At 44.9% G+C, this 27,959-nt stretch overlaps 1 protein-coding gene across 2 annotated transcripts; it reads right to left on the reverse strand.

The window, feature by feature from the left end:
• Positions 1-5,213: 5,213 nt before the first annotated feature.
• Positions 5,214-25,450, reverse strand: RD3 (RD3 regulator of GUCY2D). Of its 2 annotated transcripts, none has more exons than XM_072332932.1 (3): positions 25,370-25,450; positions 16,839-17,162; positions 5,214-9,345 (listed from the first exon to the last, which is right to left on the reverse strand). In XM_072332932.1, exons 2-3 carry the CDS (start codon positions 17,132-17,134, stop codon positions 9,048-9,050), a joined length of 594 nt encoding a protein of 197 aa, XP_072189033.1. In that variant the 5' UTR covers positions 17,135-17,162; positions 25,370-25,450; the 3' UTR covers positions 5,214-9,047. The 2 variants fall into 2 exon arrangements, with proteins under 2 accessions (XP_072189033.1, XP_072189034.1); XM_072332933.1 differs by lacking the exon at positions 25,370-25,450 and adding an exon at positions 24,811-25,002 and having other exon boundaries at positions 5,274-9,345.
• Between the last annotated feature and the right edge of the window lie 2,509 nt (positions 25,451-27,959).

A 27,959-nucleotide genomic window follows, 5' to 3' on the forward strand; every position in this document is an offset into this window, starting at 1 on the left:
TCTGGCCTGTCTTTCTGACCCCATGAGATGTTTGTCAAATCTTCCTCTGTCTGAAGTGCTGCCAGAATGTAGCATGCATCTGAGTGAAAGAGCATAAGAGTGGTTCCGATGCAGGCAGTGACAGTGACAGAGATGCCCAGGTGTGTTGCTAGTCTGCTCCAAGGCTGAGCCAGGTCTGGATATGCAGCTGCAACCCAGCATAACCTGTGTGTGTGTGTGTGTGTGTTTTGGCCTCAGCAGTCTGCTCAGAGCCTGCTCACTTCTTCCCAGAGCCCTGGCAGCAGGCCCTTCTGACACTGGAATTTCCTCATGAATTGCTCATGTGCTGCCAGACGCTCCTCAGAAGCCGCTGAGAGGTGTGCCGAAAAAAGGCCTCAGTGTGGTTGCCTCTGACAAGAACATCAGCTGGTCAGAGGAGTTCATTGCAGAGCAAACAAGTAGAAAACTCTTTGAGTCTGTGCCTAGCGTGGTGTTTTAAGGGAATCTGAAGACTTTGTACTCTTGTTCGAGGTGTAATTTTTAAATTTGATGTGAAATCCTCTGGAGATGCTGGAATCCTCTTTGTTTTTTTCTGTAGCTTTGTTGTTGTTGTGGAACATGTTGCAGTTGTTGCAGAGATTTAACTCTTCAGAGATTGAATCCACGATTCAGAAACATTTGGTTATTTTATTCTTCTGAACATAAAACATGAAAACACAGGGGTAGGAAATGGAGTTTCCTTGACTTTGAACCTAGTGGTGGAAGCATCTTTCAAAGCAGTGTTCTGAAACATTAGTAGGGAAAAACAAAAGCATCCAACTCCTCCTTTGCTTCGTGGGGATCATACTTTGATTTATACTACTACTGTCTATATTTCTATCAAGAGCTGCCAAGTGTCACACCCAGATAAGCAGCTTTCATCTTTTGACTTCTCTTAAGGAGGTTAATTCCAAACACAAAATATCCTGACATCCTTGTCATTCCATACGTTGTATTATTTATTAAAGATTTATTAATGAGTCACTACGATCATGTTCATCTGCTCTGCATGCAGCTTGGTAGAACCGAGTGTTTTTGAGGCTGCTCTTTGGAGCTGGCCAACAGATTCCAGCTGTACCAGTAAGCATAGGCCCCAGCAGCCAGAATCACTGTAGTGCCATGCTGCTTCAAATTTCTGTTGTGCAGAGACAGAACTACGTGTGAAGGTTGGGATAGTAAGGAAACAGATGCAGATCTAGAAATCTGCATGGAAACCATGTAACAGCATGGGATGTCAACCTGATAGACAGCCTTGCTTCCTGGTCTGCAAAAAGTGGTTATTGTAGGGAAAGATGAAGTCTGGAATAATGGAAATGCACGAGACAGTGGACGGAGGGAGGGGATTCTGGGGCTTACCTGGCTGTACAAGTTGAGATTCTAGTTAAAAAGTGAAATAATTGGAATCTTTCAGACGTGAAGCATGCATCTTATGTGTAACAGTGCTCCCTATCGCATCCGTTTTCTGAAATTCTGAAACAGAAATCATTGTTGGAGCAGACTGGTAGAACATACATTCTCTGAACTGCTGCTGCCATGCCCTTCCTCCTTGTCAGCATCCTGCTTTTCAGGTGTTCTCACCTAATATGCCACTAGCAGCAGAACTGGTAAGACTTGGCCCCTTGCATCTTCTTCCCTGTGCTCTTCAAGCCCTTTCCACCTCCCCAATACTACCATTTGTGTGTGCAGGTACATAATGCTGTGTGGCTTTTGTCTGTCCCATGGAGGGATGCTCATTTGGAATTCCTGGGTCTAGTGAGCAAATGTGAGCAAACAGGGAAGGGACCTTGACATTTCTAAAGGTCCCTCCCCAGTAACTACAGTTGATAGTAGGCTCGAAAGGTTTGGGGAGAGGATAGAGCAGTTTCTTAAGTTTCTCTTCTCAGGGAATCCAAACTTGAAAGAATAATTACTTGATTCAGTTAAGTAAGTGATTCAGCCAGTTCTCATGAGCAGTGCAGTCCTTTGTCACTCGTTTATGATTTGCCTGAACTTGCCTCCTTTGTGCAAAATATACTGAGATGAAAATGACAAAACAGTCAGAAATACCACTTAAGCTTGGAACCGCATGCCTGTGTTGAACAGTGCTGGGTAGGGCGTGCAGTTTTGATCTCTTCAGTGCTGAGTGTGGTTCAGCTTAGGCAAATTGTGCCGTTTTGATGTACTTGGACATTTCGTGCTGCAGGATTGTATGGGCTTCCCGGACATGTCAGAGCATTTCCCTCTGCAGCTAGGAGGAGAGAGCTCTAAATGCAGAGGAGTGCCAAAAGTCAGAGAGGCTGAAGTAATTTGACCTAGGGTCAGTCGAGGGCTGGCTGAACCTGCCCCGGTGACCACTGGATGGAGCTCTGACACGGCTTGCTGTACGTGTCAGTCCTCCTGGGCTTTGTGCTCTTTTAGAAACAGGTTTTCTAAACTGTTGCTCAGCTCTCAAGTCCAGCTCTCTTTGGGCACACTGTGAAATGGCTGGGTTTTCATGGCAGTGGGTTCTTCTGAGAGCTGTGAGGTTCTGAGCACACCAGCACATCCCATGGGCCAGTTACTTGATTACATTTGAAGCTGTAGGGAATGAGCCCTTCTAAGAGCTGCTGTTTAGAATTATCAGCAGACACCCAGCCCAGCCTTCCATCTCTGAACAAAATGACTCACCAAAATTATTGTCCAGTTCAGAGACCGTGATTTCTTTGGCTCTTGAGAGCAGTAATTTTTTTCTACTTGCTCATTTTTGGCCTTAAGGTGTGATTCACGAGGAATAGGAAGCATCTAGTGTTTTCTGCAGGGAGAGCAGGATGCAGCACTGGTGGGAGGAAGCATGCTTTGATACTCTGTAAGCAGTGTGAAGAGCACTGCTAATATCCATCCTGATAAATGTACGCTGGTGGCAGAGGTACAGAGTGTTAAGAAGACAACTGGTACCAGCATGCCAACTGCTGGTGCTGTTTTCCATTCAGGTGCTAACATAGCTTATGTTTTGTTCACGTGCTGTTCTCTGCATGACAGTGATATGAGAGAAAGGCAGCAGAAGAGTGAGGAAGTGGTATTTGTCGGGAAAGGCAGGGTTTGAAAGTTCCTGTGTGTTTGCTGTTGATCACTGCTTAGAATGGGCCAGCAGGTGGCATTGCTGTCCATCTGCACTGCCTCATACAGGGCTTTTTTGTTTTTCTCCTTTTGGACGCTGGCTTTGCACTAATTCTGAAGCCCTCTAATTAGCCTGCAAAGATGTGTTGCTTATGGCGCACGTATCCTGCTGTCCTATGAATATAATCCAGTCTTTCTCCATTTCCTCCTCCTGGCTGTGCTTTGAACAGATCACACTCTGTCCTGCTGCTTTTCCTGTACAGAAGGCAGAAGAAAGCTTGGAACTTCTGAGTAGCTGCGTGCAAAGGGAGCAAACTGCTGAGAGCCAGGAGGGACCTGGGAGGATTGGGTGCTCTTGCACCATCCTTACAGGAACAGCTGAGTTCTGCAGAAATGGCTCTGTGCTCTTCCACTTGCTAAATAATTTTAGGCTTCCAGTGTCAGAATAACACCCAAATGGAAAGAGGGGTATTTTTCTTGCACTGTTTTGTTCTCCATCTGATTATTTAACCTGTCCACACTAAACCATGTGTGGTCTGCTGCTTTAGGCACCCTGATACTGCAGAATAATAAGGCTGGAAGAAGTACTGTACATGGACCTCGACTCATTAGAAGCCCCTGAGAATATAGTGTTATAATCACTAAATAGGTATTAGAATAACAATACAATTACAATTACAATATTCTGAGAGTGGATACTGCATTTTAGATAATGCATTTCTCTTTCCCCACAGTTGTGCCGTATCATCCACTGGGGCTGGTTAGATTTATTTGGCGGAGGCAACATGTAATTGTGACCATAACAGCTGACAAACTGTAATCTGCTTATCCAGTCAGGACCTTAGGAGTTTGATGGAGTGTACTGTACACAGATGTTCATGAACCACCACCATATTTCACTGTTGTTCTTGTAGCTTTTCTCTTTGGCTGTCTGTCATGTTTATTAAGATCTCTTCCTGCAAAGATTCAGTTTGAGAGTATTTTTACGCAGCAACTGCACAGAAAACACACACCAGTCATAGGAGACCTGGCCCTGCAGCCCACCTCTTGGGGTCAGTACTGTCTTCCTGATGTGAGCCAGCTTGAAACACAGCTTGCCTGATCACACAGAGGGAACAAGAGGCCCCTTGTGCAGAGAGCCACAGCATGGAAGGCAGTACCAGCAAGAGGCAGGCTCCCGGACTGTGATGTCTGTGCCTGGCACAGGTGGGTGGAACTCAGTGAAGTTTCAGAGCCCTTTCTCTGTTGCAGGGCACAACCAAAAAGGTGCTGACTCACACAGTCCTGTACTTCCCAGAATGCTTTTTTTAGCAAAACTAGCTCACACTGTGTAGCTTATCCTCCTCTGAGCGGTGAATTTAATTTAGGAATATTGAAATAGTCTCCTGGGCAAGACCCAGCCATCCACAGTTGTGGGAACAGCCTGTAGCAATGCTCTGGGGAAGGATTGTAGGCAACAAGACAGAGACATCACTTGTCCCCTAGTTTCTTTGCACAGCTTTAGGGAAGGAATGACTTAAGCCTTCTGCTGTACTCAGTATCTCGACCACTTACTTCAGTTTATTCCCGGAGCTCCCTTTTGGAAACACTCATCTTTCTGATCTCTGCAATTTGCTGATCAATGTAGTCCATGCTTCAATGAGCTTCCTCTTGTTTAACTGTTGCATGCTTTCCATGTGAATGCATAGTGCAGGGAGCCCTGAGCCATCTGGGGCTGTACACTAATATTAAAGGGTTCCAGTATGTAGGACTGATAAGAGTGAGTTGACTCACAAGTATCTGGTGACAAAACATTCGTTCTTTTTTTTTCCTCATGTTGTGGCAATACTGATAAATGTAAGACGTGCTTGGAAGCACACTGATGAAGATTTAAAGGTTGTATCTGTAAACCACTTAGCTTCAGAGAACTTCAGACTTCTGCAGTCGTTTAATCCTAGCTATTTATCACCTTACCTCTTGGGATCTGTTTGAAGAGGTAGCGAGGCAGAAAGCAAGTGGCTGCACTTGCACCTGGTGGAGAGGATGTTTTGTTGTTTAGCCTTGCTGTCTACCATTCTTGCCTTCTTCCTTCAATACATGCACAGTGTGCAGTGGAGAACCAGAATGGCTCATATGTTTGGCTAGATGTGGACAGATTGCTTCTTTAATTAACAACAATTACAAAAATTTGTTTTATATTTCATAGCTTTGCTTTAATTCTCTATGGTTCCATGATGAAATACATAAACAGTGCAATCTCAGTAGACAGGTATTTCCTGTGAAGCATACTCCAGTTCCCCAAGGTGCGACAGCTGTCTGAGCTGTATGCTGATAGAGGTGAAGAGTTTCCTCCTGCACATCTTTGTTGGCCATGACAGCCTGTGGGCCAGACTAGGCTGTAGGAGCAGAGCTGCATTTTCTTTCTTGGGCGAGTAGTGACTCTGAGAAGTGTTTCAGCCCTTGAAGCCAAGCCACACACCTGAGCTGCTGTAGTGGTGTTGACATGTGTTAGCATGTGTAATAAAAGTGATCTCTGATTGCTTTTTCCTGAGTGTAACAATATCCTTTGGACAGCATAACACTACCTCTGATGGGGCAACAGCAATGCTCTAGGCTGACCCTGAAGTCTTTGTTCAGTTTTGAAAGAATGAGGATTTGGAATTATTCTTGTTCAGTTTACTTAGTTGTTCGTTACTGGTGTCGTGCTGCTATTTCACTTTTCATTCTTCTTTGGGAGTTAAATCACTGGTCTCTCTCTAGAGTGGTTAATAACAGAACAGTCTCATCTGAGTTGTGTAGGAATGCTTTTCTACACTAGTAGGCAGTGCAGTCCAGGAGAAGCAGAGCTGTATAGAGCAAAACGGTTGTCAGTAAGGACTTAATGTTCACACTGTGCAAGCGTTAGGAGGATTTATTAGTCCTGTTTCATGGTCTGCAAACCTGTGAGTCAGCTGCAACAGATGATTTAGGTTTGCTTAATCCAGATGCAATCTAGTTTGCCCACTGCATCTACTCAGGTATGTGGAGCATAGCTCGGTAGGTAAGGGACAACCAGGAGTTGCACGCTCCTGATTTAATCGTCTCAAATTCTAATTCAGTCGCACAAAACATGGAATTAGGATAAGGCAGAAATGAGTAGTTACTTGTTGCTGCATGCAGCGACCAAAGAATCATTTAATTCAGTCTACAGTTCCTAAGAAAAACAAGTGTTACAAGCACAGTGCAAGAGTTGAGCGTCCAAAGCACCTCCTGAGCTCTGCTTCAGTACTTGCTGGTGCATACACTGCACAAAAAGTTGCAGTCAGTCTCCAAGTCGCTGGCTATAGGTGAGCATAGTGCTTGTTTTTCAGAGTACTAGATGGCTAGATTTGTACCTGAATATCCCTTCATCATCAGATTGTTCTGTGAGCCCAGTGTAACTTGCAGAAGAGGTACAGGGAGAAAGTGGTACTATATGAAAGTTTGGATTATATTTTACCATGGAATTAAAAGTGGTGGGTAAACTGAGGCTAGATAGCTGTCACAGGTACCATCACCACCTGGCCCTCATGTATATGGCTTTGACCAAAGGTCAGATTTGTCTCCCTCCACTGACTGTAAAACAAGAGTGGTATCTGCTAGCTAGAGGTTCTTAATGAAGGATACAATGTGATCACAGGATGCTGTGATAACATTGTGAACAATCTTCAGGTGATTTCATTGGCTTTATACATTTGTGCAAGGAAGTTAGTTACTCCTGATTTTCCTTTTGATAGAGTGAGCACATTACAGACACTGTACTGTAGCAAACAGTTTTACGTCAGTATCAGAATGTCCCTTCTCTCCCAGCAGTTTATCAAATAGTGCATCAAAACAGCCAGTACCGAAGGCGTTAAAATAAAACTTGAGTACAAAAAATTGGCTACAAAATTGTAGCATGGAGTTTATGACCCCATCTCAGCCTTCAGTGCAACAAATATAGTGCTTTGCAAATATATTTTTAAAAGTTTAACTTTTTTCCAAATAGTTTTGTTTTTTTAGATGGTGACATCTTACTAGGGATCACAAAACTTCTAGATACCTAAGGTGTCACCATGACCACAACCATGACACTAAGGCTATGCTAAATACATCAAGCTTTTGTTGTACTTCATATACACAGTCACACTACTTCACAAGGACATAGAGCTGAAAAACACCAAGTTGACTGTCAGAAGGCTTTAATCTCTCCCCTGTTGACCTGGAGCTGAAGTAGCCAGTCCTAAACTGGGTGGTCTATCTGGAAGCCCTGAGTTTTTTTTATTAAAAGCAATCCTCTGCAGCAGTGTTCACAAAGGGGCTGGATGCTACAGCCTTGTGTTTAGTCTTAGCTAGCCCAGAGGAGAGTGAGAGAGCGCCAGAATTCCACACTCTTAGAGAGCTGTTAAGGATTTGAACTTGATCTTTGTTTTCATGCTATGATCTCCCAGCTCTGGAAGAAACTGCACATTTCTACTCTAGGATATATTTCATGTGCTGGAACTGTTCCCAGGGTTGGCATAGCTTCAAAGGATTTCATTTTGGCTGTAGTACCCACATGCTGTTGCAAAAATCCCTGGGGAAAAGAGTTGGAAACAGGCAAAAGAACAACAAAGCTATACAGCGTCTTCCAGGAGGCTATATCCCAGTGGGGATGATTCCCCAAAAGCCAGTCACAGGGGGAGATCCCTATCTTCCTTTCTCAGCTCCTGCTGGTCACCAGAAAGCATCTTAGTCTTTGGCTTCTCTCTACTGGAACAATGATTTTTACAGCATGATGTTCTCTTTCTTTTCCTGGTAAGAGTTTTCCCTGTGGATGCTGACTTAGGGCCTCAGTAGCTTTTCCTCACTGGTATTTTCTTGTTTACTTGAGGTCTCAGCAGAACTGTGCTGGCCTACAAGCTATTCAGTTTTCATTAAAGATTCTTCTCTAATAGTATCAACTCACTGGCCAGCAGCCTGCAATACTCAGAGCATTCATGAGAGATGAGTGAGGGAATGGACCTTCATCTACCAGAGCCCTTCAGCCATTCACAACAACAGCTTATTGACATGATCTCAACTCCAAGCTGTACAGAGTGCAGTAGATGAATGCTGATTCCCTTCACCCTTTGTTGATACTATCCCTCAGTACTCTTTCAGACTTAGTCATAAACATTAATTTCAGCCCAGTGACTTACTTATTACTGGGACGCAGGGTATAGCACTTACCTCATTAACATAGAACACAGGACCAAGAAGAGCTTTTGACACAGAACTGATGTATCCACCCACAACAGTGTTACATTTCTATCTGCTCTGCAGGCACAAGGTTCAGGGGCTCTGCCTGCATAAGAGAAAATACCCAAGTAACCTGAGCATGCTGTGCAATTGGGTTAGACTTCCATCTCAGAAAGTTTTAGTCTGCTTTGCTTGAGCTGGATTGCTACTCAAGAGCAGCACTCGAGAGCAGCACTGGGTTTACCTGCATCTCCTGCAGCACTGAGGAAGGTTGTTAGTTGGAAAAAGATGTTCAGTTCTGACTGAGATACTAGCCCTAGTTCACAGGCCTGATCCTGCAAGCCTTTCTCATGTAAATGGACCTTCTTGCATTCACCCAGCAGCTCTCACTAGCTTGGGCCAATAGTTTTAGTAGGTAACTCCATCCAGGCTGAGGGGAAAGGGAAAAGAAAAAGAGAGATATCACAAAACTAATTCATTTTCCACCAATAAAATAAATAAAAGCAGGAATACAAATGAGAAAGTAAGTGAGCCTTGCAATTAAAGTCAGTGAATACTACTAAATTAAAGGAAAAGCTAGCATGTGTGGTAATAAATTGTCACATTTTGTGGGCATCAGCAGCAGTTACTATGGACACAGCTTCTGAGAGAGGCAGACAGTAAGAGAAAGCTGGAACAAAGAAGAAATGGTAGAGCTAAAAAAAGGGTTAACTGGGGTTTGGAGAGATCACTGTTTAAAAACCTTGTTCAGTACAGAGTCAGTAATCCTTGGCATTCCGGAATTCTGGCATGCTCCAAACCCTCCTGGTGGGCTGGGTGCCCCGCTCTACATCTTCAGAGATGGTCTTGATGTCACTGATGAACGGGGAAATCTTGGACCTGGACTTAAACGTTGTTAAGGAGAGGCTGGTTTTGTTCTTTGTGTTCCATTGCTTGGCGAGCTTCTTGGCGTCTTCTTCCTCTTTGATCTTCTCAACAGCTTCCTGCAGAACAGAGCGGAAGAGTCGAGAGACTTCCTGCACTTCTGGTTCGTATTCAGCAATGAGTTGCCGGAATCTGAAAGCACAGTCAAGGCACAGCTTTGATTAAAAACATCAAATTAGGGATTGCTGCCAAGTCACAGTGCTAAGCTTGGAACTTGTGCTCTCACAAAATGGGACTCCCTGCATTGAAGGGAACAATAACACAGAGGAGCCATAAAAATATGCTTGAAGTCTCTAAAATCATGAGAAAGTCAGAGAATGTAAGGAAGCAATGAATCACTATTTCTCATAAGCACCAGAAATAATAGGGTGCACCAAACAAAGCTAGAGGGTGGCATCTTGGAAACAGAAGGAAATGATCTTTTCACACAGCACCTATTAAATCAGAACTCTGCTATCAGTAGCTTAAACAATGTGCTCAGACAAGTTTGTGGAAAATATCCTCATCACTGCTGATTAACTGTGATTGTCCACATACAAACACTTACTCAAGTAATCTCGGAGCTGCTGCTTATCAGCAGCTGAGGATATGTTACAGAAAGTCCCACTAGATTTCTCATTTTTCAAATCCTGCTTTTTCCACAACACGACCTAGTGGCCACTGGACAAACTCTTACCCAGTAAAACTCTTTGTTACATGTCCAATCATTTCTTAATATTTAAGTTCCAATGGATTTCTGTAAGATAACAGTGCCTGAGCTGATAACGTCTTGATTGGAAGCACAACACTGTACCTAATTAAGCAACTCTGAACTGCTCCAGTGTCTTCTCAGCAAAGAGCACAGAATGATTTCTTGACATTTACTAAGCCAGCTTAATATGAGGAAAGTGAAAAACGATCACTGTTTCTTATGCAGGTGGGGAAGATGAGATGCAGAGCGTGGTAGTTTTTGTGAAGCCACTGAGTCAGTCCCTGGCTGAAGCAATAAGAGAATGTTCTGTTCTGGACACCTTGTTGGGTGACTGGTCCCCATTCCAGACAGCACACGAGCCACTCCCATGGCTCACAGACTGGTTGCATAGATATTCTTGTTCTTCTGTAAGAGCACATGTTTATGAGAGATGGTAACATGGCTACTCTTCTGATAATATTCAGTTCTTAACATGAAGATTTTATCTGCAAATAGAGCTAAACTATTATTACTTTACTAAAATCCAGGTGGTTATACCTAATGCAAGTTCAAATATGCAGTATCTGCAAGCATTTTAATGTTTCCCTATAACAGAACTGAGAGATGATGGAAAACAGCGGGAATGTATTTAAATAAACCTAATAAGACAGCAGTTGACAGAGTAAAATCTTGCCTTAGGGTTTTTTTGGTCATCCCTAGGAACATAAGAGAGAGTTAAACATACTGCAGAACTGTGTATGATGGTACCCAATGGTACTCAAGATATTAAGGGCAGAAGGAAAGCCAAAGATGTAACTGAAAGATTATTTGTGTGTTTACGCGTTTGATTTTTGCAGTGAAGGCCTGGTAGTGGACACCTATCCTGACATCACGCTGTAACACAGATATTTCAGTGCTTGTTCTCTCATAGCAAGTATTGACGGCTACATGTACAACTGTAGGGACACCAGCATTGCACACTGCTTAGGAAATTCAGTATCATCAGAACTACCAGTCACTTTCAGGATACCAAATGACCAGCTACCAAAGTCAAAGAGATATTTCTTCACTATTGCATTTGCTTAGGATGTATTTCTAATCTCCCTCACCCTCATCATCACCACCTGCATTCGTAAGGGTTATCACCTAACAGTGAGAACAGAGATTTGCTATATATTGCAAACACAGAAACATAGAATGGTTTGGGTCGGGAGGTACTTTTAAGACCATCTAGTTCCAGCCCCCCTGCTATGGGCCATCCCATACACATACACATCCCTCTAGGCCAGGTTGCTCACAGCCCCATCCAGACTGGCCTTGATTGCTTCCAGGGAGCCTCTCTGGGCAACCTGTGCCAGTGTTTCACCACCCTCACAGTAAAGAATTTCTTTCTGATATCTAGTCCAAGTCTTCCCTCTTCCAGCTTAAAGCCATTTGCCCTCACCTTGTCATACACATCTTTCGGCCTTCTGAGAAGGAACTTTAGTTGCATTATCAAAGATCCACAAATACGGTTCTCACAATAAATACACTCCTCCCTTTATCCTAGTCAGAAGTTTAGACAGATGAGTCCATCGAAACCTCAGTCTTCAGAACATTATTATTTTACTGGAGAAAGCATCTTCCAAGGTCTTTTATTGCAAAGGTGAACTGAATGAGTCATTCTGTTTTATCTTTATGTGTATATTAAAGAGCAATGCTGTCATAGTATATCTATCCACCAGTACATTCTCTTTTCTTTGTATTGGCAGTTGTGCACCCAGAAGACCTTAGCGTTGCCTCAGGTTTTTGAGGTTGTTTAAAAACCAAACAGAAAACAATTCCAAAGGCTGTCTGCCAGTCACCCAAAGAAAAGCCACTGTCATTCAGATGGAGAGGGGAAGGAGAGCTTTTTTCTCCCTCCACAGTAAGACAAACCCTGTCCCGTTATTAATGCCCACCTAACTCCAGGACCAGCATGTTTGTGTAAGGGAGAGTTGATGCATAAAGTTCAAAAGGCATGTGAGCTACAAGCACTTTCCAGCAGAAAGGATGAGCAGTTTATCAGGCTAAGATCTAGCTAAATGAATCCATGTATTGGAAGGTAGGTGATGTTTACTGCAGCCACTCACACACAGCTGAAGCCATCCTCCCTAAATACCAGTGAAAGCCAGTTGCAATGCTGGTTGATCAGCAGTCTGCTCTACGCACAAAACACACAGCACATAAAGCCAGTTAAGCCACTGGAATCAAGGAATGTGGGCTTATATCCTGCATGCCATTACTGTGATACAAACTCCACACAAAGCTGTTTAGCAGAACCAAGCACACAACCTTGCACAAACCTTACCTATCTTCTAGCATGAGTTAATGCCTTCACAGCTTTGCGTGAAATAGTTTCAAACCCAGCAACTGTGCAGCGATATCTAGAATGCCGCCAACAGTGTTTCCTTACTCATCTGAAAAGTATACCTATCTATCTTATTTGTGAAATGAGTTAAGGTGATAATACTAGTAGCTAACCTGTAATATATGACAGGTGTTTACTGTAAACACCTTAAGACGTGACTACCAACAGAAGTCACCTTAAGCCACCACAGAAGCCTAAGGAGCACATTACGTGCACAGAGACATGAACATGCTCAGTAGAGCAGGCTGTGCTTTCATCACAGTCCAAACAAATTTAGGTTGTGACCCTTTGGTTTCCTCATATAACCACAAGATTTTTAAGAATGGCTACGCTTGGCCAACCTGCCTACCTTATTCTGTAGGTCTGTTAAATAGGTTTCCTAAATAAAGCTTGAAGTTTAAAGACCTGTTAAATCCAGTAGAAGTTGGTGTACTTAAACAGTATGCTTATAGTGAAGGTGTTCCTGAGCACCTGTCCAGACTGGGGAGTTCTCAGTCGATTCAGTCATTCACAACAAATGTGGGGTACTTAGTGCTAATAATCGGCTACTGACCCCTGAATCTTTATGTTGGGCAAGATTTCTGGTGCTGCTATGAAGCTGTGAACGGCTTTGATAGAGAAGGTTGCTTGACTCACAAAGGTCTCTGCCATTCACACTAACTTCTACTCTGGAGTCCTATAAATCTTCAAACCAAAGAAGGTCATTGTAAACTAACACATTTCTGACTGTAGTCATTCGTCTTACATTCAAGCTTACTCTGAAGTCAGCTTCTGCTATAGATAATCCTTAGAAAATTACAGTCCTAACCCTGTGCTATTAACAACCTCAGATCACCAAAATGAGGCTTTGCTTTTCTATACTATACTTTTTGTTGTTGTTTGATTCTCTCCGGGCAGAATCTGGCAGTTTCACTTTTCCCAAAGGCAATGAAACAGACAGCAACCAGCTCTGATTAGAAGTACAGCTCTGAGTAGAGATGGTGAAAACCTAGCATTCTGAATGAGCAAGCTATTAGTCTGCTCATTTTGTTCAGTCATGGCAGCTGGGCACATAGGGCCTTACCAAAAAATCACTGTCACTTCCTTTCAGATGGCTTTGTGGTTTAAGTTGTGTGAGCCATCTCCAACCCAGTAACCTACAGTTAAAGTCACGCGTGAACGCAAAGCTTTATTTGTACGAGGTAAATCAGAGTCTCCAGCTGCAGAAGAAGTATTTGAAGTGTATTTGAATCTTAAGAAAATTTCAAGAGGCTGAAATAAAAGTTTCTACGGACTCAAATTAGCTTTTACAGAACAGACAAACTGAATCTGAAAAAACCCCTCCATCTTAAGAAGAGCTCCTTTCTAATCTCCTCCACATCCAAAGAGATAAGAGCTCTGCCTCTCAGTAGATGTGACTGTAGCCACACAAAAAGGCAATCCGGACAATCAGTGAGGCCTTTGAAGAACAAAGGGACATCTCTGACAACTCATCTAAAAGTGTTTTGTTGTGGCTTAGCCCGAATCTCACGAAGGAGAGCCTGCATGACACAAACGAAACCAACACCCTCGGTGCAGGACTGGAACTACCTGTGTTATTTAGGTATCTGCTTGCTTTGAAGCTCCATCCAAAAGAACTTCAGTTCTTCAAATGTGTAAAATGAAGGGATCAGGAAACAGAATCAAGGGCTTCCGCAAGGCACACGCGCAGCAGCTGAATTTCCAGATCTAAGTTTGGAGATTTTTCTTTTTTTTTTTGGGGGGGTGGAAGTCGCTACATATTATGAAGTTACAAGGTATTTCAGGGAGAAACATCAGAAGTGCAGTGATTCAAATACATACTTGAAAGTTAGGAGATTCCAGTCGAAGTCCTAGCTATGATAGCTATCCCAGATAGTCTGGGGACAAGTTATTAGGATTTCAAATCTATCTCACCTTCTGAAAGGAGAATTAGTCCAGTTACAGCTGTCTTCTAGTTAGGCTCCATACTCCTTTCTCTTGCACATTCTCAGCTCCTAACATGGCAAGCCCTACTCTTCCATTTTCTGGCCTCTCAGAAGGCAGAGAAGAAGGAGTCAACTGTTTGCTTTTCCAACACAGGAAGTAGTTATCAAATTAAACCAGAAGGTGATAGTTTAAGACAAGCAAAATACATTTTTCCACATCAAAGTTATAATTCAGATGTGGAACTCCACCACAGATAGGAGAAGCTTATGTATTCAAATCCAAAATAAAAAGAACAACCTAAAGAAAAAGCCACGTAGGGCAGTTATGGACAGAAGTACCACTTGGGGCTCCACAAATCTCCAAGTGACAAGGCACAGTAAGTCAGCAGCTAGACACAAGATACCACCCATAGTGTATCTGCTTGGCTCATTTGTTTTCTTTAGACAGATGCCAGTCGATTGCTCATAGATCAAACAGACCTTTGACCCACTCCAGTTCCGCCATTTTTATGGCCACGACATTCCTTCCTCAACCACTGATTTGAAACAATTAAGGCATACAGTCCTCTATTTTATTTCCTTCCACGTGGCTTTGCTACCCATACAAACTCCATAGCATGGAACAAACAAAACACAGCACTTCTTGAATTATACCATAATGCAGTTTGTTACAGTTTATCACAGTAACTTAAAAGAGGCCTTTTATGAGGATGACTTCGTGATTTTTTTTATTACACACACACAATTTGACAACGCTGTTAAACATGTTTACCTCCAGTTAAAGGCATGCTGAATACTGAATGAGATTGAACAACCTCTACAAGTTATACTGAAATCAAGGGGAAAACAAAGTGTCTTGCGTCATCTGCCTCAGTTAAAAATAAAAATAAATACTAAGCAAATGGTGTATGTCACAGCCTGATGCTCTTCTGAAGTTATGAACCTTGAGGCCTCCCAGCTCCAGTGGCTCTCATGGAAATACCTGTTTGCCACAACCTTGCTCAGTGGCCCTGGGGATGTTGAAAATTACTCAGCACCCCAAGGAGCTTGCAGTGATTTGTTTACAGCATAGCTTAAAGTTATACAAGGCAAGTCTGTCACCAGCAAACTTTCACTACTACTGAGTGAACTCAAGTCTTTGATTCTGCTACCACAGCAATCTTTGCAATAGCCAAAGCCCTGCACCCACTTGTTTCAAGGTTCAGACCCAAGCAAGAAGGGTCGTATGTCAGTGGGCCAGTGACTCCAGCCCTCTTACAGCACCAGTACCAGAGCTGTAGATTCAAGGGAAGAAAGGTGAAGGCACGTGCAGTGAGAAACTTGCATAGTGCTCAGCACCTCAGTGTGTGTGGCCTGCCAGGACTGTGCTTCTAATTCCAAATGAAAAACATGGTGAGACAGGGGAGGAGGATTATAAAGGCCCATCTCACAACTTCACTTTGATTCCATGGGGCTTCAGTGTCATTGCTCCTCACTTGCACTGTGCTAAGTGAGAGGGCTTAATCTAGACCAGACCTCTCAAAAGGGAAGAAAAAGCAAAAAGTTACCTCCTTCCCTTCCAGTTTGGATACCACTACAGCTGTGTCACAGCTCACTTCAAACATGATGAATTCCACCAACCAGCTCCTCCTTTTGCTTTGCTTTGTTTTTTTTTCCCCCTTTTTAAATCAATTTCTACATGTAGTGATTACGTAAAATATTTTAGCAAATTAACATTTTGCACAAATGTTAGCCAACTTGGTACATCTCCTTGTTTAAAGGTGGGACGCAGAGTTCTTGATTGATGCATATAGATATTATTATTCTCTGTGTGGTGCAGTTAGGTAGGTTAGCTCTAGTTCCAAAGCCGTTCTCACAAAAGGTTGCTTAACCAGCAGTGAGCAATCCAGTGTCCAGAATCACTTGGAAGGCTCACCAGCAAGTGCAAGAGCCTACATCACAGAAGGCAGAAGCACCACCTAGCTGTTCAAGGCAAATGCCTGCTCTACCTGCAAGAATAGTCACGCACTCCTTCCTTTTTCTGGGAAGGAATGACTCAGACTAAAAAATACAATAGCACCTTTTGGCTAGTCTGGATACCATTGGAGCAAGTGCCTTGGTAAAGCTTCTGCACAGCTTAAATCAAGGAAGGAAGTGTCAAATTAGAGTGGATAAATACTAAAGCATGTTGTTCAGAGGCTGAGGAATCTCCACCCTTGGGAGATATTCAACAATGGACAGGATAAGGCCTCAGAAACCTGACCTGGCTTTGAAGTTGGCCCTACTGCAAATAGAGGCACACACATCCAGTAATCCTTTTAAAGGTTGCTTATTCAAAGATTCTAAAGACCGAAGCAAAAGTCGTCACAACACTGAAACTGCAGCAAAATCAGGCAAGATAAAGTTTATCTGGCTGGTAAGGAACATACAGTGCTCAAGCCACTCAGAGGGAAATGGCTTTCCGGAGAAAATGATACCACATTGAACTGACTTTAAACATTCTGTCTTTCTTCTCCCACAGAGACACCGCCACAACACAACCCTGGATACAGAATGCCTAAGTCTTGCTTCTGTTGGTCCTAACAACTCTTGCCCCCCCCCCTCACACAACATAAAGAGAGAGGGAAAGGGAAGGTCTGGGTCATCAGATCTTTTACTGTACCTGAGTATGACAGGCCCACAGTATGAGGGATGTATTCTGGCACACATATCCTCCAGCTGCAGCCTTTCTCCTGGGCTGATATCATAGCTCTGCTTTGGATAGCTGACCAGCCAGCCGTAGTCCACCCCGGTCTTGATCTTGCGATACTCATTCTCCCGCTCCCGCTGCTGCTTCTCTGCCTGCTTGATCTGCCAGCTCAGCTCCATCATTAGCGTCTCAACCACCATCTCTGTGGGGTTTCTCTGGGAAATCCGATTTGGGGGCTCATTCCACCTGAACCAGGATGCCAGTGACATAGTGCCCTGTGTCTTCACTGGGAGCAAACTGGGGGTAGGGAAGGAGAGAGAAAGAACAGTGCCATTATCAACACAGCTCAGACAGGAACTTTCACCCCCACACATCCCTCAAATCCATTGTTCACCTGCAAGTACTACTGGATTAGCCACTTAGAGAAACTATTCATTGCTGACTACCTTGAGAAACCTCACCTGTGGCAGCCAACTTGTGTAGAGTCTGTCTGTCAGTCACCACATAATTAAAATTACAGGCACAATTCCTATATCTGAAGTCAAGTTATGGGATACCTTACTCCCACTGATAGGCAGGGGAAGCATTCTCCTGTCCACAGAAGAACAGGGACTAGGCCTTGCCTGCCTGAACCCCCGTGGGAGAGCAGGTCCCTACATACAAAAACTCAGCACAAGAAGCTGGAAGGATATGGGCACTGTGGGATCCATGTGCTAGCCAACAGTGGATCCTCAGAGGCAGCTGAGAAAAGGTAACTTGGGTAGATAGCAGAAGTGATACAGTTCATCTGTACTTCCTGCTGGCAAAAGCAACGGTTGCATTCATCGCAAGGCCAGGCAGAGCTTTAGATGTTACTTAGTGAGTTACTGTGCACAGTGAGAGAGGCTACACCATCACCTATGAGCAGAAGTCCAACTACCAGTTCTGCCAGAAGAGCACAACTCAGGCACACACCACCAGTGCCAAAGGAGCTGAGGCTGGGCTGAGAGCAAAGTGGCAGCATACCAAGGTTTAAACTGTTATTACTTCTATCTGAGAGATTTCTGCTGCTGGGAAGTTACGCAGCACTTAGAATGCAAAACAAGCTGCACCAGTCAACTCTGTGAATGATGGAATTAACTCCCTTTTGTGTAGTCACTTTGCAAAGATAATGCACGGAACAAAGTTATTAACAAATGTATTTTTACTTAAACAAAATGGAGTTCAAAGCAGTCACCAGAGACCTGAACAGGAGTAAAATAGCATCTGTTTCTTCTTGCAGCATGCTTGCCTTGCTGCTCCCTTCTATTAGCCTCCAAGGAGAAGAGGTGGCACAAATCATGCTTGCAGCTGGATTACCAAGAGGCTCCTCCTGGCTGCAACTCAATCAGGACAAAGTGTCAGGTGTTAACATAAGAGCCTGATTCTGCAGGGCCTGAGAAAACTTTTTCTGATAAGAGAAACAGACATAAAAGAGAAAAATAAGCTTTTAAGTTGCCACATTGGGGCCTTCAGTCAATTGCAAACTGCCAGAAGCCTGTGATTATCCTGCATTCTCATTACAGCTGAGATGGGAGTTTTCAGACTTCCTAGAAGAGCAATGCTCAACAGGATTCTGCCTTCAGTGCCAAAAAGGCATCATCCTCTGCACTGGATGTGAGGGCTGCTTGAGCTGCTTCCACACCTTTATTGCTTGCTATAATGTAGCCTTGCTCTCTTTCAAGAATGTTCATAAGTCACAACATTAAAGAACAATGCTCTAAAAACCTGGACGGTCTGTACTGTGTCCTGAGTTTGAAGTGATCTCAGAGCCTGATGCTTAGGCATCATTAAAACATCATTAAAATCAGAATGGTCACCAAAATGCAACAAAGGACAAGTTTCTCTAGCCCAGTATCTTTCCTCTCACTGCCAGCTGCAGGCTTCTTCAGAAAGAAGACGTATAAGGGCTGAAAGCTTCCACAGGGCATAGATCTGGCTACCTAGATGTGTAAGGCAGCACATATTCCTCTGGGGCTGTATAAGCATAAGTGTCTGTACTAATTTGCAGTGCTTACACATGAGGGATCACTACAGTGGCTGCTTTTCACTCCGGAGTAGCAGCTGTGACTTTCTTCACGATACCACTCATAGGCAGCACTTGCTGGAAGTACTCCTGTTCCTATCTAATTTCTGTGCTCTAGAGGAGGAGCAAGCGGTCCCTTCCTTTGCTTTCAGCACGGGTGACTCCAGCTGGCAACCTGCTCCTGCTCTCACATCAGCACTGCTGCTGCTTACTTGCCCCAGCCACATGAATGAACTCAGTGTGGAAGTGGTATGCTGACAGTTTCAGCTCCATATCTCATCACCCTAACACATCTGGATCTTGCTATGTGGTCACCTCCACTCACCAGTACAAATTATAAGGGTGAATATCCTTAAAGCCTTTTCATAGGTTTTATCGCCCCTTCTGTGCCACAAAAGCATGCTCTCTGCTAGCAAAAGAGAGCAGCACCACAGACTCCAAGTTGTTATAATAGATTGTAAAATCTCAGGGTTTTTTCAGCTTATGTGACAACTGCCATTTATTATCAGCTTTAACAGGTATCTAACCATGTAATGTACCGTTATTATTTTCACTTGCACATGGACTTGATGAGGGAAATCCTACGCTATTGGTTCTATGTTACCTGGCTTTCACATGGTGCTGGAGCATCCCTACTGCCTTTATCCTTTTGCTTCTCCTCACAGGTCTCCCTCAAACAAAGTAGTTGTGCTTGAGATCTGTTTTGCCTTGCATTCTATAGCAGAAGGCAATCAGCTAGAAAAGTAGTTTGCATATTTTGCTTGAGCAAGGCCTGCTGAATCCAACCTCTGCAGTATCCCATAGCTTGCATAAAGCACTGATCACAGACAGATTTGCTTTTGAAAGAGAACAGAGGTAGCACGGAAGCGGGGATACTACCGGCTCTGAATGGGCCTTGCACTCATCTCCCACACTTATTTGAAAAATCTGCTGCCACCTGAGATCAATATAAAGAAAGGAAAGCGTTTCACCCATAGCTGAAATGGCCAGTTCTCCAACGAAGAAAAATCTTATGCAAGTGTTTTGTGCACAGTGGCAGCTTGTGCTGCCTGTTCCTAAGGGAGCCTTGTTTGTCTGAGATTGTTTCCTTCCCCATCTCTCATCCATCACCTCCTCCTTTTGAGAGCTGGAAACTGGCCATCTCTATTTAGCAGGCTTGACAAGTCTCCACACTTTCCACTACTGGTCTTTGCAGCCTGCAGCAGACAGCATGGGCTCCATTAATTGTAGCTGCTGTTTTCAATTTAAAGTTCACATGAAGGCTAATCATTACATGACTCAATACAGCTTTCCTATTAGAAAGACTTAAAGGACCATTGGCAGGATGTAGAAAACCAGAGGATGGCAAAAGTTTCAGCCTGTCCTTACTGGAGAAAAGGACAAATTTACACTTTGCAAGCATTTCATGTTAGAATTATTACAAGAAAGCAAGGGGCACTGCTCCATCTAAACACAGACCTTCCTGTTGCACAGTCAGTCAGTTTGCTGGTTCCTTCTAAAAGGCTGTCCTGGAACCTGATGTATAAATGGGAACCCGTAGTTTGTAAAAGCTCCACTCCAGAAGCAGTTACACGTTTCAAAGCTTTTGCCTCACAGGCTCCACTACCAGCCAAACCTTGATTACAATTCAGTCCAAACACCTCGCAGGATTTTAAGCATAAATTATCCTTAAGTTACACCGAAGCCTGGAATACCTCTCTTTCCTTTCCTTAACAAAGCATCTGATGGTTTTCCTCAATGTACAGTGATGGTTAGTAAGTACTTCTGACACTTTTTTTAGGTAGAAGTTTCCTTTTACCTTTTAAGAAGCTTTATGCCTCCCCAGATCTCATTTTTGTTCCCCACATAGGCAGCAATTCCTGCATTTCTCTCCTTCCCTCAGACTTTACAGTTTTTCCCATCTTCCACTTCTCTACCTTTTCCCATATCTCCCCATGCAACTTTGTCTGCTTGCTCCAGTGAACATGCCAAAGAATCAGCAGAAGTATCAGAGTTGTCATTCTTTCTTTGGTTCCTCTCCTCCCTATAACAGGATTTCAGATTCTCCTCGCTCTTTTAGTGTGAAAGAGATTATTTCCATAGCTTGATCTCTGGCTACACTTCTGCCAGATGGAGGCTGTTCATATAACCTGGCAGCTATCAGCTCTCCTTCAGGCTCTTGCAGGTGAGATCACCACCTGCTAAGACCTGTTACGCCGGGCTGCTTTCTGGTAAGCCATGAGTCAATCAGCAGGACCTGTTTACCTTGTAGGGAATTTTATTTATTCAGAAGTGTATTTCATTTTCACTGCATTTTCTCTTGGTTCTCAGCTTCCAAAGCCCTCTCAGACAGTAAAGGAATAGGCAGAGGGTGAGAAATTAATACTTAGGAAAAAAAGGAGCTTTGCTTTCTATACACATGTGTTTTCAGTTTGATAACTCTCCTTTGCAGCCTGTCAGTCCAGGAGTACTACCAAGAACACCCAGTGACTCCCAGTAATCATAGGGTATGACAGCTGTGTCTGAGCAGAGGGAGAAAAGATGTAAGGGGCTGGATGAGCAGGAGCCTAATCCAGAGTTGAGTGACGTCAATGGAAACGTTGTCACTCAGCTGGCTATAGATAGTCTAGGAAATCCGCTGTCACCCAGGCAAAGTATACCAACAGACCAGGCTTAGGAGCTGGGAAATACCTTCCCCCCATCCTGTGGGTGGTGGATCCTTGCTGCAAAAGTCAGACAGCAGAGACAGGATTTGCCCATGTACAGTAAACCAACTCAGCCTTGCTCCACGTGTTCCGGATCAGACAGTAACAAGCATGGAAAATGATGTCTACAAGAAGAGAGACAAGCTCCATCTACAAACTCTGTCCATAATCAGATTTCTCAAGAGAAATGCAGCCACAGGGAAGTCAGGAGATGTGACCCTGTTGAGCATATTACAATAACTGGTTTTCATTTGCTTCTTTGGTAAAGATTTAATGGGAGACACCATTAGCAGAGCAAGCACTACGGATGAACCCCACACTGTTTCTCCTGTGAAAATGACAATTCAATTTTGCTCTAAACAAACAATCTCAGTAAGTTCTAATTAAGAAACTGCTGCCATGCTTTCCTAGTTTTATTAATATAGACTACCATAGCATTGTATAAGAAACCCTACCCTCTCTTCTCTATGACTTTTATGGAGGGTTACTTATCAGTATCCTCTACACAAAGACTTTTACTTTAGCAAGGCCCAAAGAACCCTATTTCCTATCTGGCTGAGTCTCTCTTATTGTTTAAAGACATGGGAAGGTACGTGTTTACAGCTACATGTTGTGTGATTGTAATCTCAGTGGAAATTATTATAAGCTGAGACAGAGAACCCACATCTATCTGCCAAAGTCGCTATGAGGCAATTAATGCTGAAGCAGTACATAGAGCTTTTCAATCAAGAAACTTATCAGCAATGCAAACATCATGATCATAATGCAACATCATTCCTCATTCTGACCTGCAGAATAAAGAGAGTGAACTCCTGGGGACACCTGGGGGATTGCATATAGATCACGGCAAGAGAAAGTGTGTTTTGCTTTATCAGCACAGCCGGCCTCATTTTGATGGACATGAGATATTTGTAGACAACTTTCACAGTGGTTAAAATATTCCCAAAGCCATGTCCCTGTTTCTAGTGGCAGGGCATTCTGAAGGGCTGGATCGAGTCAAGACTTTAAGAATATTTCTTATTAAAATTCACGACTGCAGGTGCTTAAGGACAAGAAGAGCGTCACAGCAGTGTGAGCTGACTGGAGCAGGGCACTCTGGCACCCAGCAGGCACTTCTGCAATGCTCAGTGATGCCTGTGGGCCCAACCAGCCCACTGCAGGCTGGCAGTTCTGCTACTGCTACTATGACAAGCACTCCTCAAAGTATGCGAGAAACATGCTGCCATTCTGCATGCAGGCTCAGTTCTGTAAGAAAGCTTGATTGGCCTTTTGAAAACACCCCAGTGGTCATGGTACACACGGTTATGTCACGTTACTAGAGCTGGTGGCTTTCAAAAAGAAAACAAATAATAAAACAAGAAACAAGCCAACAAAAAACCTTTTTAAAATGAAATTCATTACTACGGAGAGCACATTAAAAACTGCTTTCACCTGCCCTGCATTTGTGTAGTTTTTAGTCCATTTTTAAAGCTTCGGTCTTCTAGAAAGCAAGTATCTGGTACATTTTATGTCTGTGTCTTGACGAGAGGGGTGAAGAAAGAAGAATACAGCATCAACTGGGCTCTGAGCTCAGCTATGAATAAGGTATTTTTCAATCGCTAGTAAAAACACGCAGAGAAAAGGAAGCTGATCTAACCTCGTACAGCTTCATAATCTTCGGTAAAGCTGGACTAATGTAAAACAGATTTACCTCCCTGAAATAAAGGAGCTGTGTTGATTAACTTCAGATGAAAATCCAGTCTACAGATCTTAAAGAAAAAGCGGAGGAACAGCCCAATAGCCTAAAGCTCCACTAATGGCAGGGACTCTACAGAAGATAATCTTCCTGTTATCTGCAGAAGAAAAAGGGTGGGTGTAACTCAAATCTGCTTACAAAGCACAGTAGCATTTTACAGTTTGACTTCTTATCAGAGCAAATGAGTTCCATCTGCTATAAACGAGGGCTACGTTCATGCCAAATTCCCACTCACGCTTTAAACCATGTTTTCTAATACAGACCACAAAAACACTCTGTCATTTGCAACTTATCCTAAACTGTGACTTAAACCTACTGATGCCAGGAAGTTAAAACACACACGGATTTTCTCTGTTTGCCCAACCTGTTATTAAAACTCCTGTATTTTTCCTCAGATACAGCTATCTTGCAGTGATAGATCAAACACTCCTTCAGCTCCATATCTTACTTTGATCTCTGCAGACTACAAAGTCGGGTTTCCAGTGAGAGCAGAGGGGCATGAAGTGCTTTTCATGAGACATGTAAGTGAGAGTTCAGAAAGGAATAGAGGCACACAGCTTTCCCGTCATTAATATTACATCAACCACAAACTGCTGTAATAAAGCAGCAACAGGCATCAGATGCACTGTCAGGGAAGTTTTTCACAGAGAGTGACGAGGCTCTGGCAAAGCTGCCCAGAGGGGCTGTGGATGCCTCATCCCTGAAGGTGTTGAAGGCTAGGTTGAATAGGGGCCCTGGGGAGCTGAACTGGTGCTCATTCTAGGAGTTGGCAACCCATCCTGCAGCAGGGGTTGTTATGCAATGATTCTTGAGGTCCCTTCCAACCCAAGCCATTCCGTGATTCTAAGCAGACAGTTGTGTCACAAACTGTGGAGTTCTCAAGCGTTATTCAGTGCAGACACATATAACTACAGCATTACACAAAAGGAGAGCTTGAAGCTCAAACCCAAAAGCACACTGTACCTGTTGCCACATCCACTGAGTACTTTCCTTTTAATTCATATATTGTGCCACAGACCAGACTAAGTGCTGTGAAAACAGGTGGGCAAGATGCGCATTCTCCATTCAGACAGAGGACAGATTCTGCTACGAAAAGCAAGAGTAGCTCACTGCATCATAAGGCCAGAGCACGATTTAAGAGACACTGTGAAGTTCCTACTGAGTACCGTGCCTGGGTTACAGCGTCCATCATAAGGAATACCTAAAGGACAGCCTCCGAGTCTCACTCTGCCTCAGTGCACCACATTCAAACCACGGGGGAGTTCTCCCTGGTCAGAAGAACACAAAAACCTGAGTTCAGGTTCGGTCCTCGCGATAGAAATCACTTAAAACACACACAGAAGATCAGCACCCGAACACTAAGCGTACAGTGCAAAAACTTCAGCCTTTCTCCAGAAGTCACCAGCAGCAGCAGCACAGGCCTGCGTTAGCTGACGGTTAGTCCCGGACCGCAGAGATGCCCCACAGCCCCGCCCCGCTCACCTCCGGCTCCGCTGCTCGTCAGGACAGACGGACGGACCCACGGCGGAGCCCACAGGACGGCGCGGCGCGAAGCGGGGCCCTCCGCTCAGGCACGGCAAACCACACCGGGTGCGGATTAGCCGCGTGACGAGGGACGGCGGCTGCGCTCGCAGCGCTGCTCTGGGGCTGCTCCGAGGTCGAGCCCGCCTGAGGGGCGCGCTGCGTGCCGCCCAGCCGGCGCCTCAACGCTGTTTGAAAGCCCCTCCGGCCGCTCACAACTTTCTACCGCGCAGCCGAGCCCGCGCTTCGAAGAACCGAGGAAGAAAGCCGGTGCGAGGCACAGCGCTCCCACTTTCCCCAACTCTGCAGGCGGCTCACCCGCGTCCCGCATCGCCTCAAGGCCTCCCGCAGCCCTCGGCGCCGCGTTGGTCGCCTTCGCGGCTCCGCTCTCTCGCGGGGCGGCGGGAAGGGCACGGCGACCGCGGCAACACCTCTCGCAGCCTCCGAGACCCCCGCGGAAAGAGCCCGCGCGGACAGCCGGCTGCCCCACGGCCCCAGAGCCCGCCCGCCGCCTCCTTACCGCGCCCGTCCTCCGCCGAAGTAGCGCGGAGCCCCGACAGCCGCCCGCTGCCGGCGCCTCGAGGCGGGCGGAGACGCGCCCGCCGGCGGCCGTTGTTGCCATAGCGACCGCGCTAAGCGGCCGGCCCTGAAGCGGCGCGGTGCGGCCCCGGGGCGGTGGGGAGTTTGTAAGGACCCGCGTGTCTACGTTAAACGTGTGCGATAAATAACGGCGCCCGGGTCCCGGCATTCATCGCCAGGGCTCTGAGCTGTAGCTACAGCAGCCACAGGGCTGTCTGAGCTGTGGAGGGACCGAGCGGGGCGAGGGGCCTGGAGCCGGGCTGGGGGACGTGGGGAAATCAAAACAGAGGGAAGGGGGAACACCAGTTTCCGAGCAGAGCAGCCGAACAGTTCCAGGTGAAGAGATGTCTGCCGCAGTCCGAATTAAAATGGATGAGGAGGGGTTTTTCACGTCCGGTTTATTATTAGATCTAATAACACAACCAGACTAACGGAGATTAGAAGTGTTTTCTGCTCTAATTATTTGTGGAGGATTATGTGTTTGTCCCCAGCTCCAACTGCAGCCCAGCAGGCTGCCCGGCATGCAGAGATGTATGACACCCTCTGTGTGCCCCATTCAACGCAGAGTCATTGAGTTTTAATTAAAAATCATCTTACATGGCTCCAGGCCTTTCTATTCTCACCCATTAAAACTTAGCTCAAAAGTCATCCTCTCCAATTAGTTCAGAACAAAGGCCGTCTTTGCAGTACTTGGCTTCCAGGTACGTTTTTCAGCACAGTGAATTCCTGCCATGAGTTGTACACATGGGTGGTTGGGAAGTATTATCAGGAGTGTTTCTTTGGAGGTATGGCAGAGAGCGTTCATCTCCCCTCTATCTTATTTAGCAGTTGAAAGCAAGAGCTCCTGCACTGCTGTGCTGATATGCCACGAGCTGACCAGTCGAGCCATCAGTTGCTTAGCAGTTCTCTGCTAATAAAGATGGTGTGGGGCTGTATTCAGTTCTGTCTTCCATGACACACCGTGACAATTAAATTTCACCACATGGCAATTTGTAGTACAGTCCATTTGGCACTGCTGCTTCTTGCCATTGCTCAGTGCCCTGACTCACCTGAGCCCATCATTGGCACTGCAGCTTCAGCCCACGTGATGCTAAATGCAGAACCTTAGTGTTTCAGTGTCAAAGTCACAGATCTCTGGCCCTGGCACTCAAGATGGACTTCTCCAATCAGCAGCAATTAGAGTGCCACTACCTTCTGCATAGGTCCGACCACAAGCAAATAATCTCACTTAATCACTGTCAAAATGCAAGCCTAACATGGGTTTGGCCCTGTTGGCTTTTGGCTAAGCTAGTGAAGTGTGTCATTGAGTATAATGGGGCTCACAGAGGGAACATTGCCTTTCCCAAAGGCTTAAAATGTTCCTCAGAAAAGTGCCACTTACAGAGCTATTTGTCATATTTCTGTCATGGTTGTTTTCCCTCAGCGAAGCAGTTTTTCATTCACTGGGAAGATCTTCCTCCTGCTGTTTACTTCAAATCCAGTCAGCCCACCCACACGTGAATGCACTATGAGCGAAAAAGAAAAAGCCCATTCAGCCATCAGCAGCAGTCCCCAGTCTATTGGCACTGAGGCTCATTTGACAAAGGTTGGTGAGGCTGCCATTTCTCTTCCAGCATGTCTCTCCTTCTGTGTCCCCCCCCTGCTGTGGGGCTGCCCTCCCTTCCCTCTGTATTGCATTACTGGTCACGGGCACGAGGCCATGAACATCAAGGCTGAACATCTTGGGTCAGATACCTCACCTGCTGATGGCTGCCTCCTGCCCCAAGGGGGAGAAAGCAACCCAGATAATGGCACCTTAGTGAGAAGAGGAGGGTGCTGAGATATGGTGTTCCAGTACACAGCTGGAGGAGGAAGAGAGCACACTGGTGTTTCTCAGGACAGCCTGTTAGGTAGGTCTATTACAGCAAGAGCTGTACTTCACAAGGGACTGCATCACTTGAAGACCTTTGTCTCCAGATAATCATACCGTAATGTTCTTGCAAGGATAGCTCTAAGTGAGCTGCCTTTCTCCTGTCAGCTCAGGTGAACTCCTGTGACAAGCTTGGCATTGTGTCTGAGGAGGCTCTGATGGTGGTTTTTTTTTGTTGTTGTTTTCCTTCCCTCTTTCAGGAGAAAAATGGCTAAAACCTGGAGACCCTAAAGCCACAGAAAACAGAATCATGGGCTGCTGCAATGCCAGGAATGGGAAGATATCTCTTACAGTGCATATCAGTTAGAATAAAGGAAGAAATGTAAGGGAAGAAAATGTAGGCAGAAGCTGTGAATTCACACCAAAGATGCACATCCTGGGCAAATATGTCCTGTAGACAATGAGCCCTGAACCAAAACATTTTGAAGGCAAAGCAATAGAAAAGTTTGCTTTGTGGAGTGAGGGAGGTGGGGGGAAAAACCTGCTGGAACCATTGCACCCCTCACCTCTGCTCACCTCCATGGGAGCAAGTGGTAAAAGCCTACAGATCCTTCTTTGCTGCATCCATTGTCCACTCACTGCAGACAGGGCTGGCTGCTTGTTGCTACTGACAGAATGCAGT

This window comes from Excalfactoria chinensis, chromosome 3 (assembly GCF_039878825.1).
Source record: "Excalfactoria chinensis isolate bCotChi1 chromosome 3, bCotChi1.hap2, whole genome shotgun sequence".
Classification (NCBI taxonomy): domain Eukaryota; kingdom Metazoa; phylum Chordata; class Aves; order Galliformes; family Phasianidae; genus Excalfactoria; species Excalfactoria chinensis.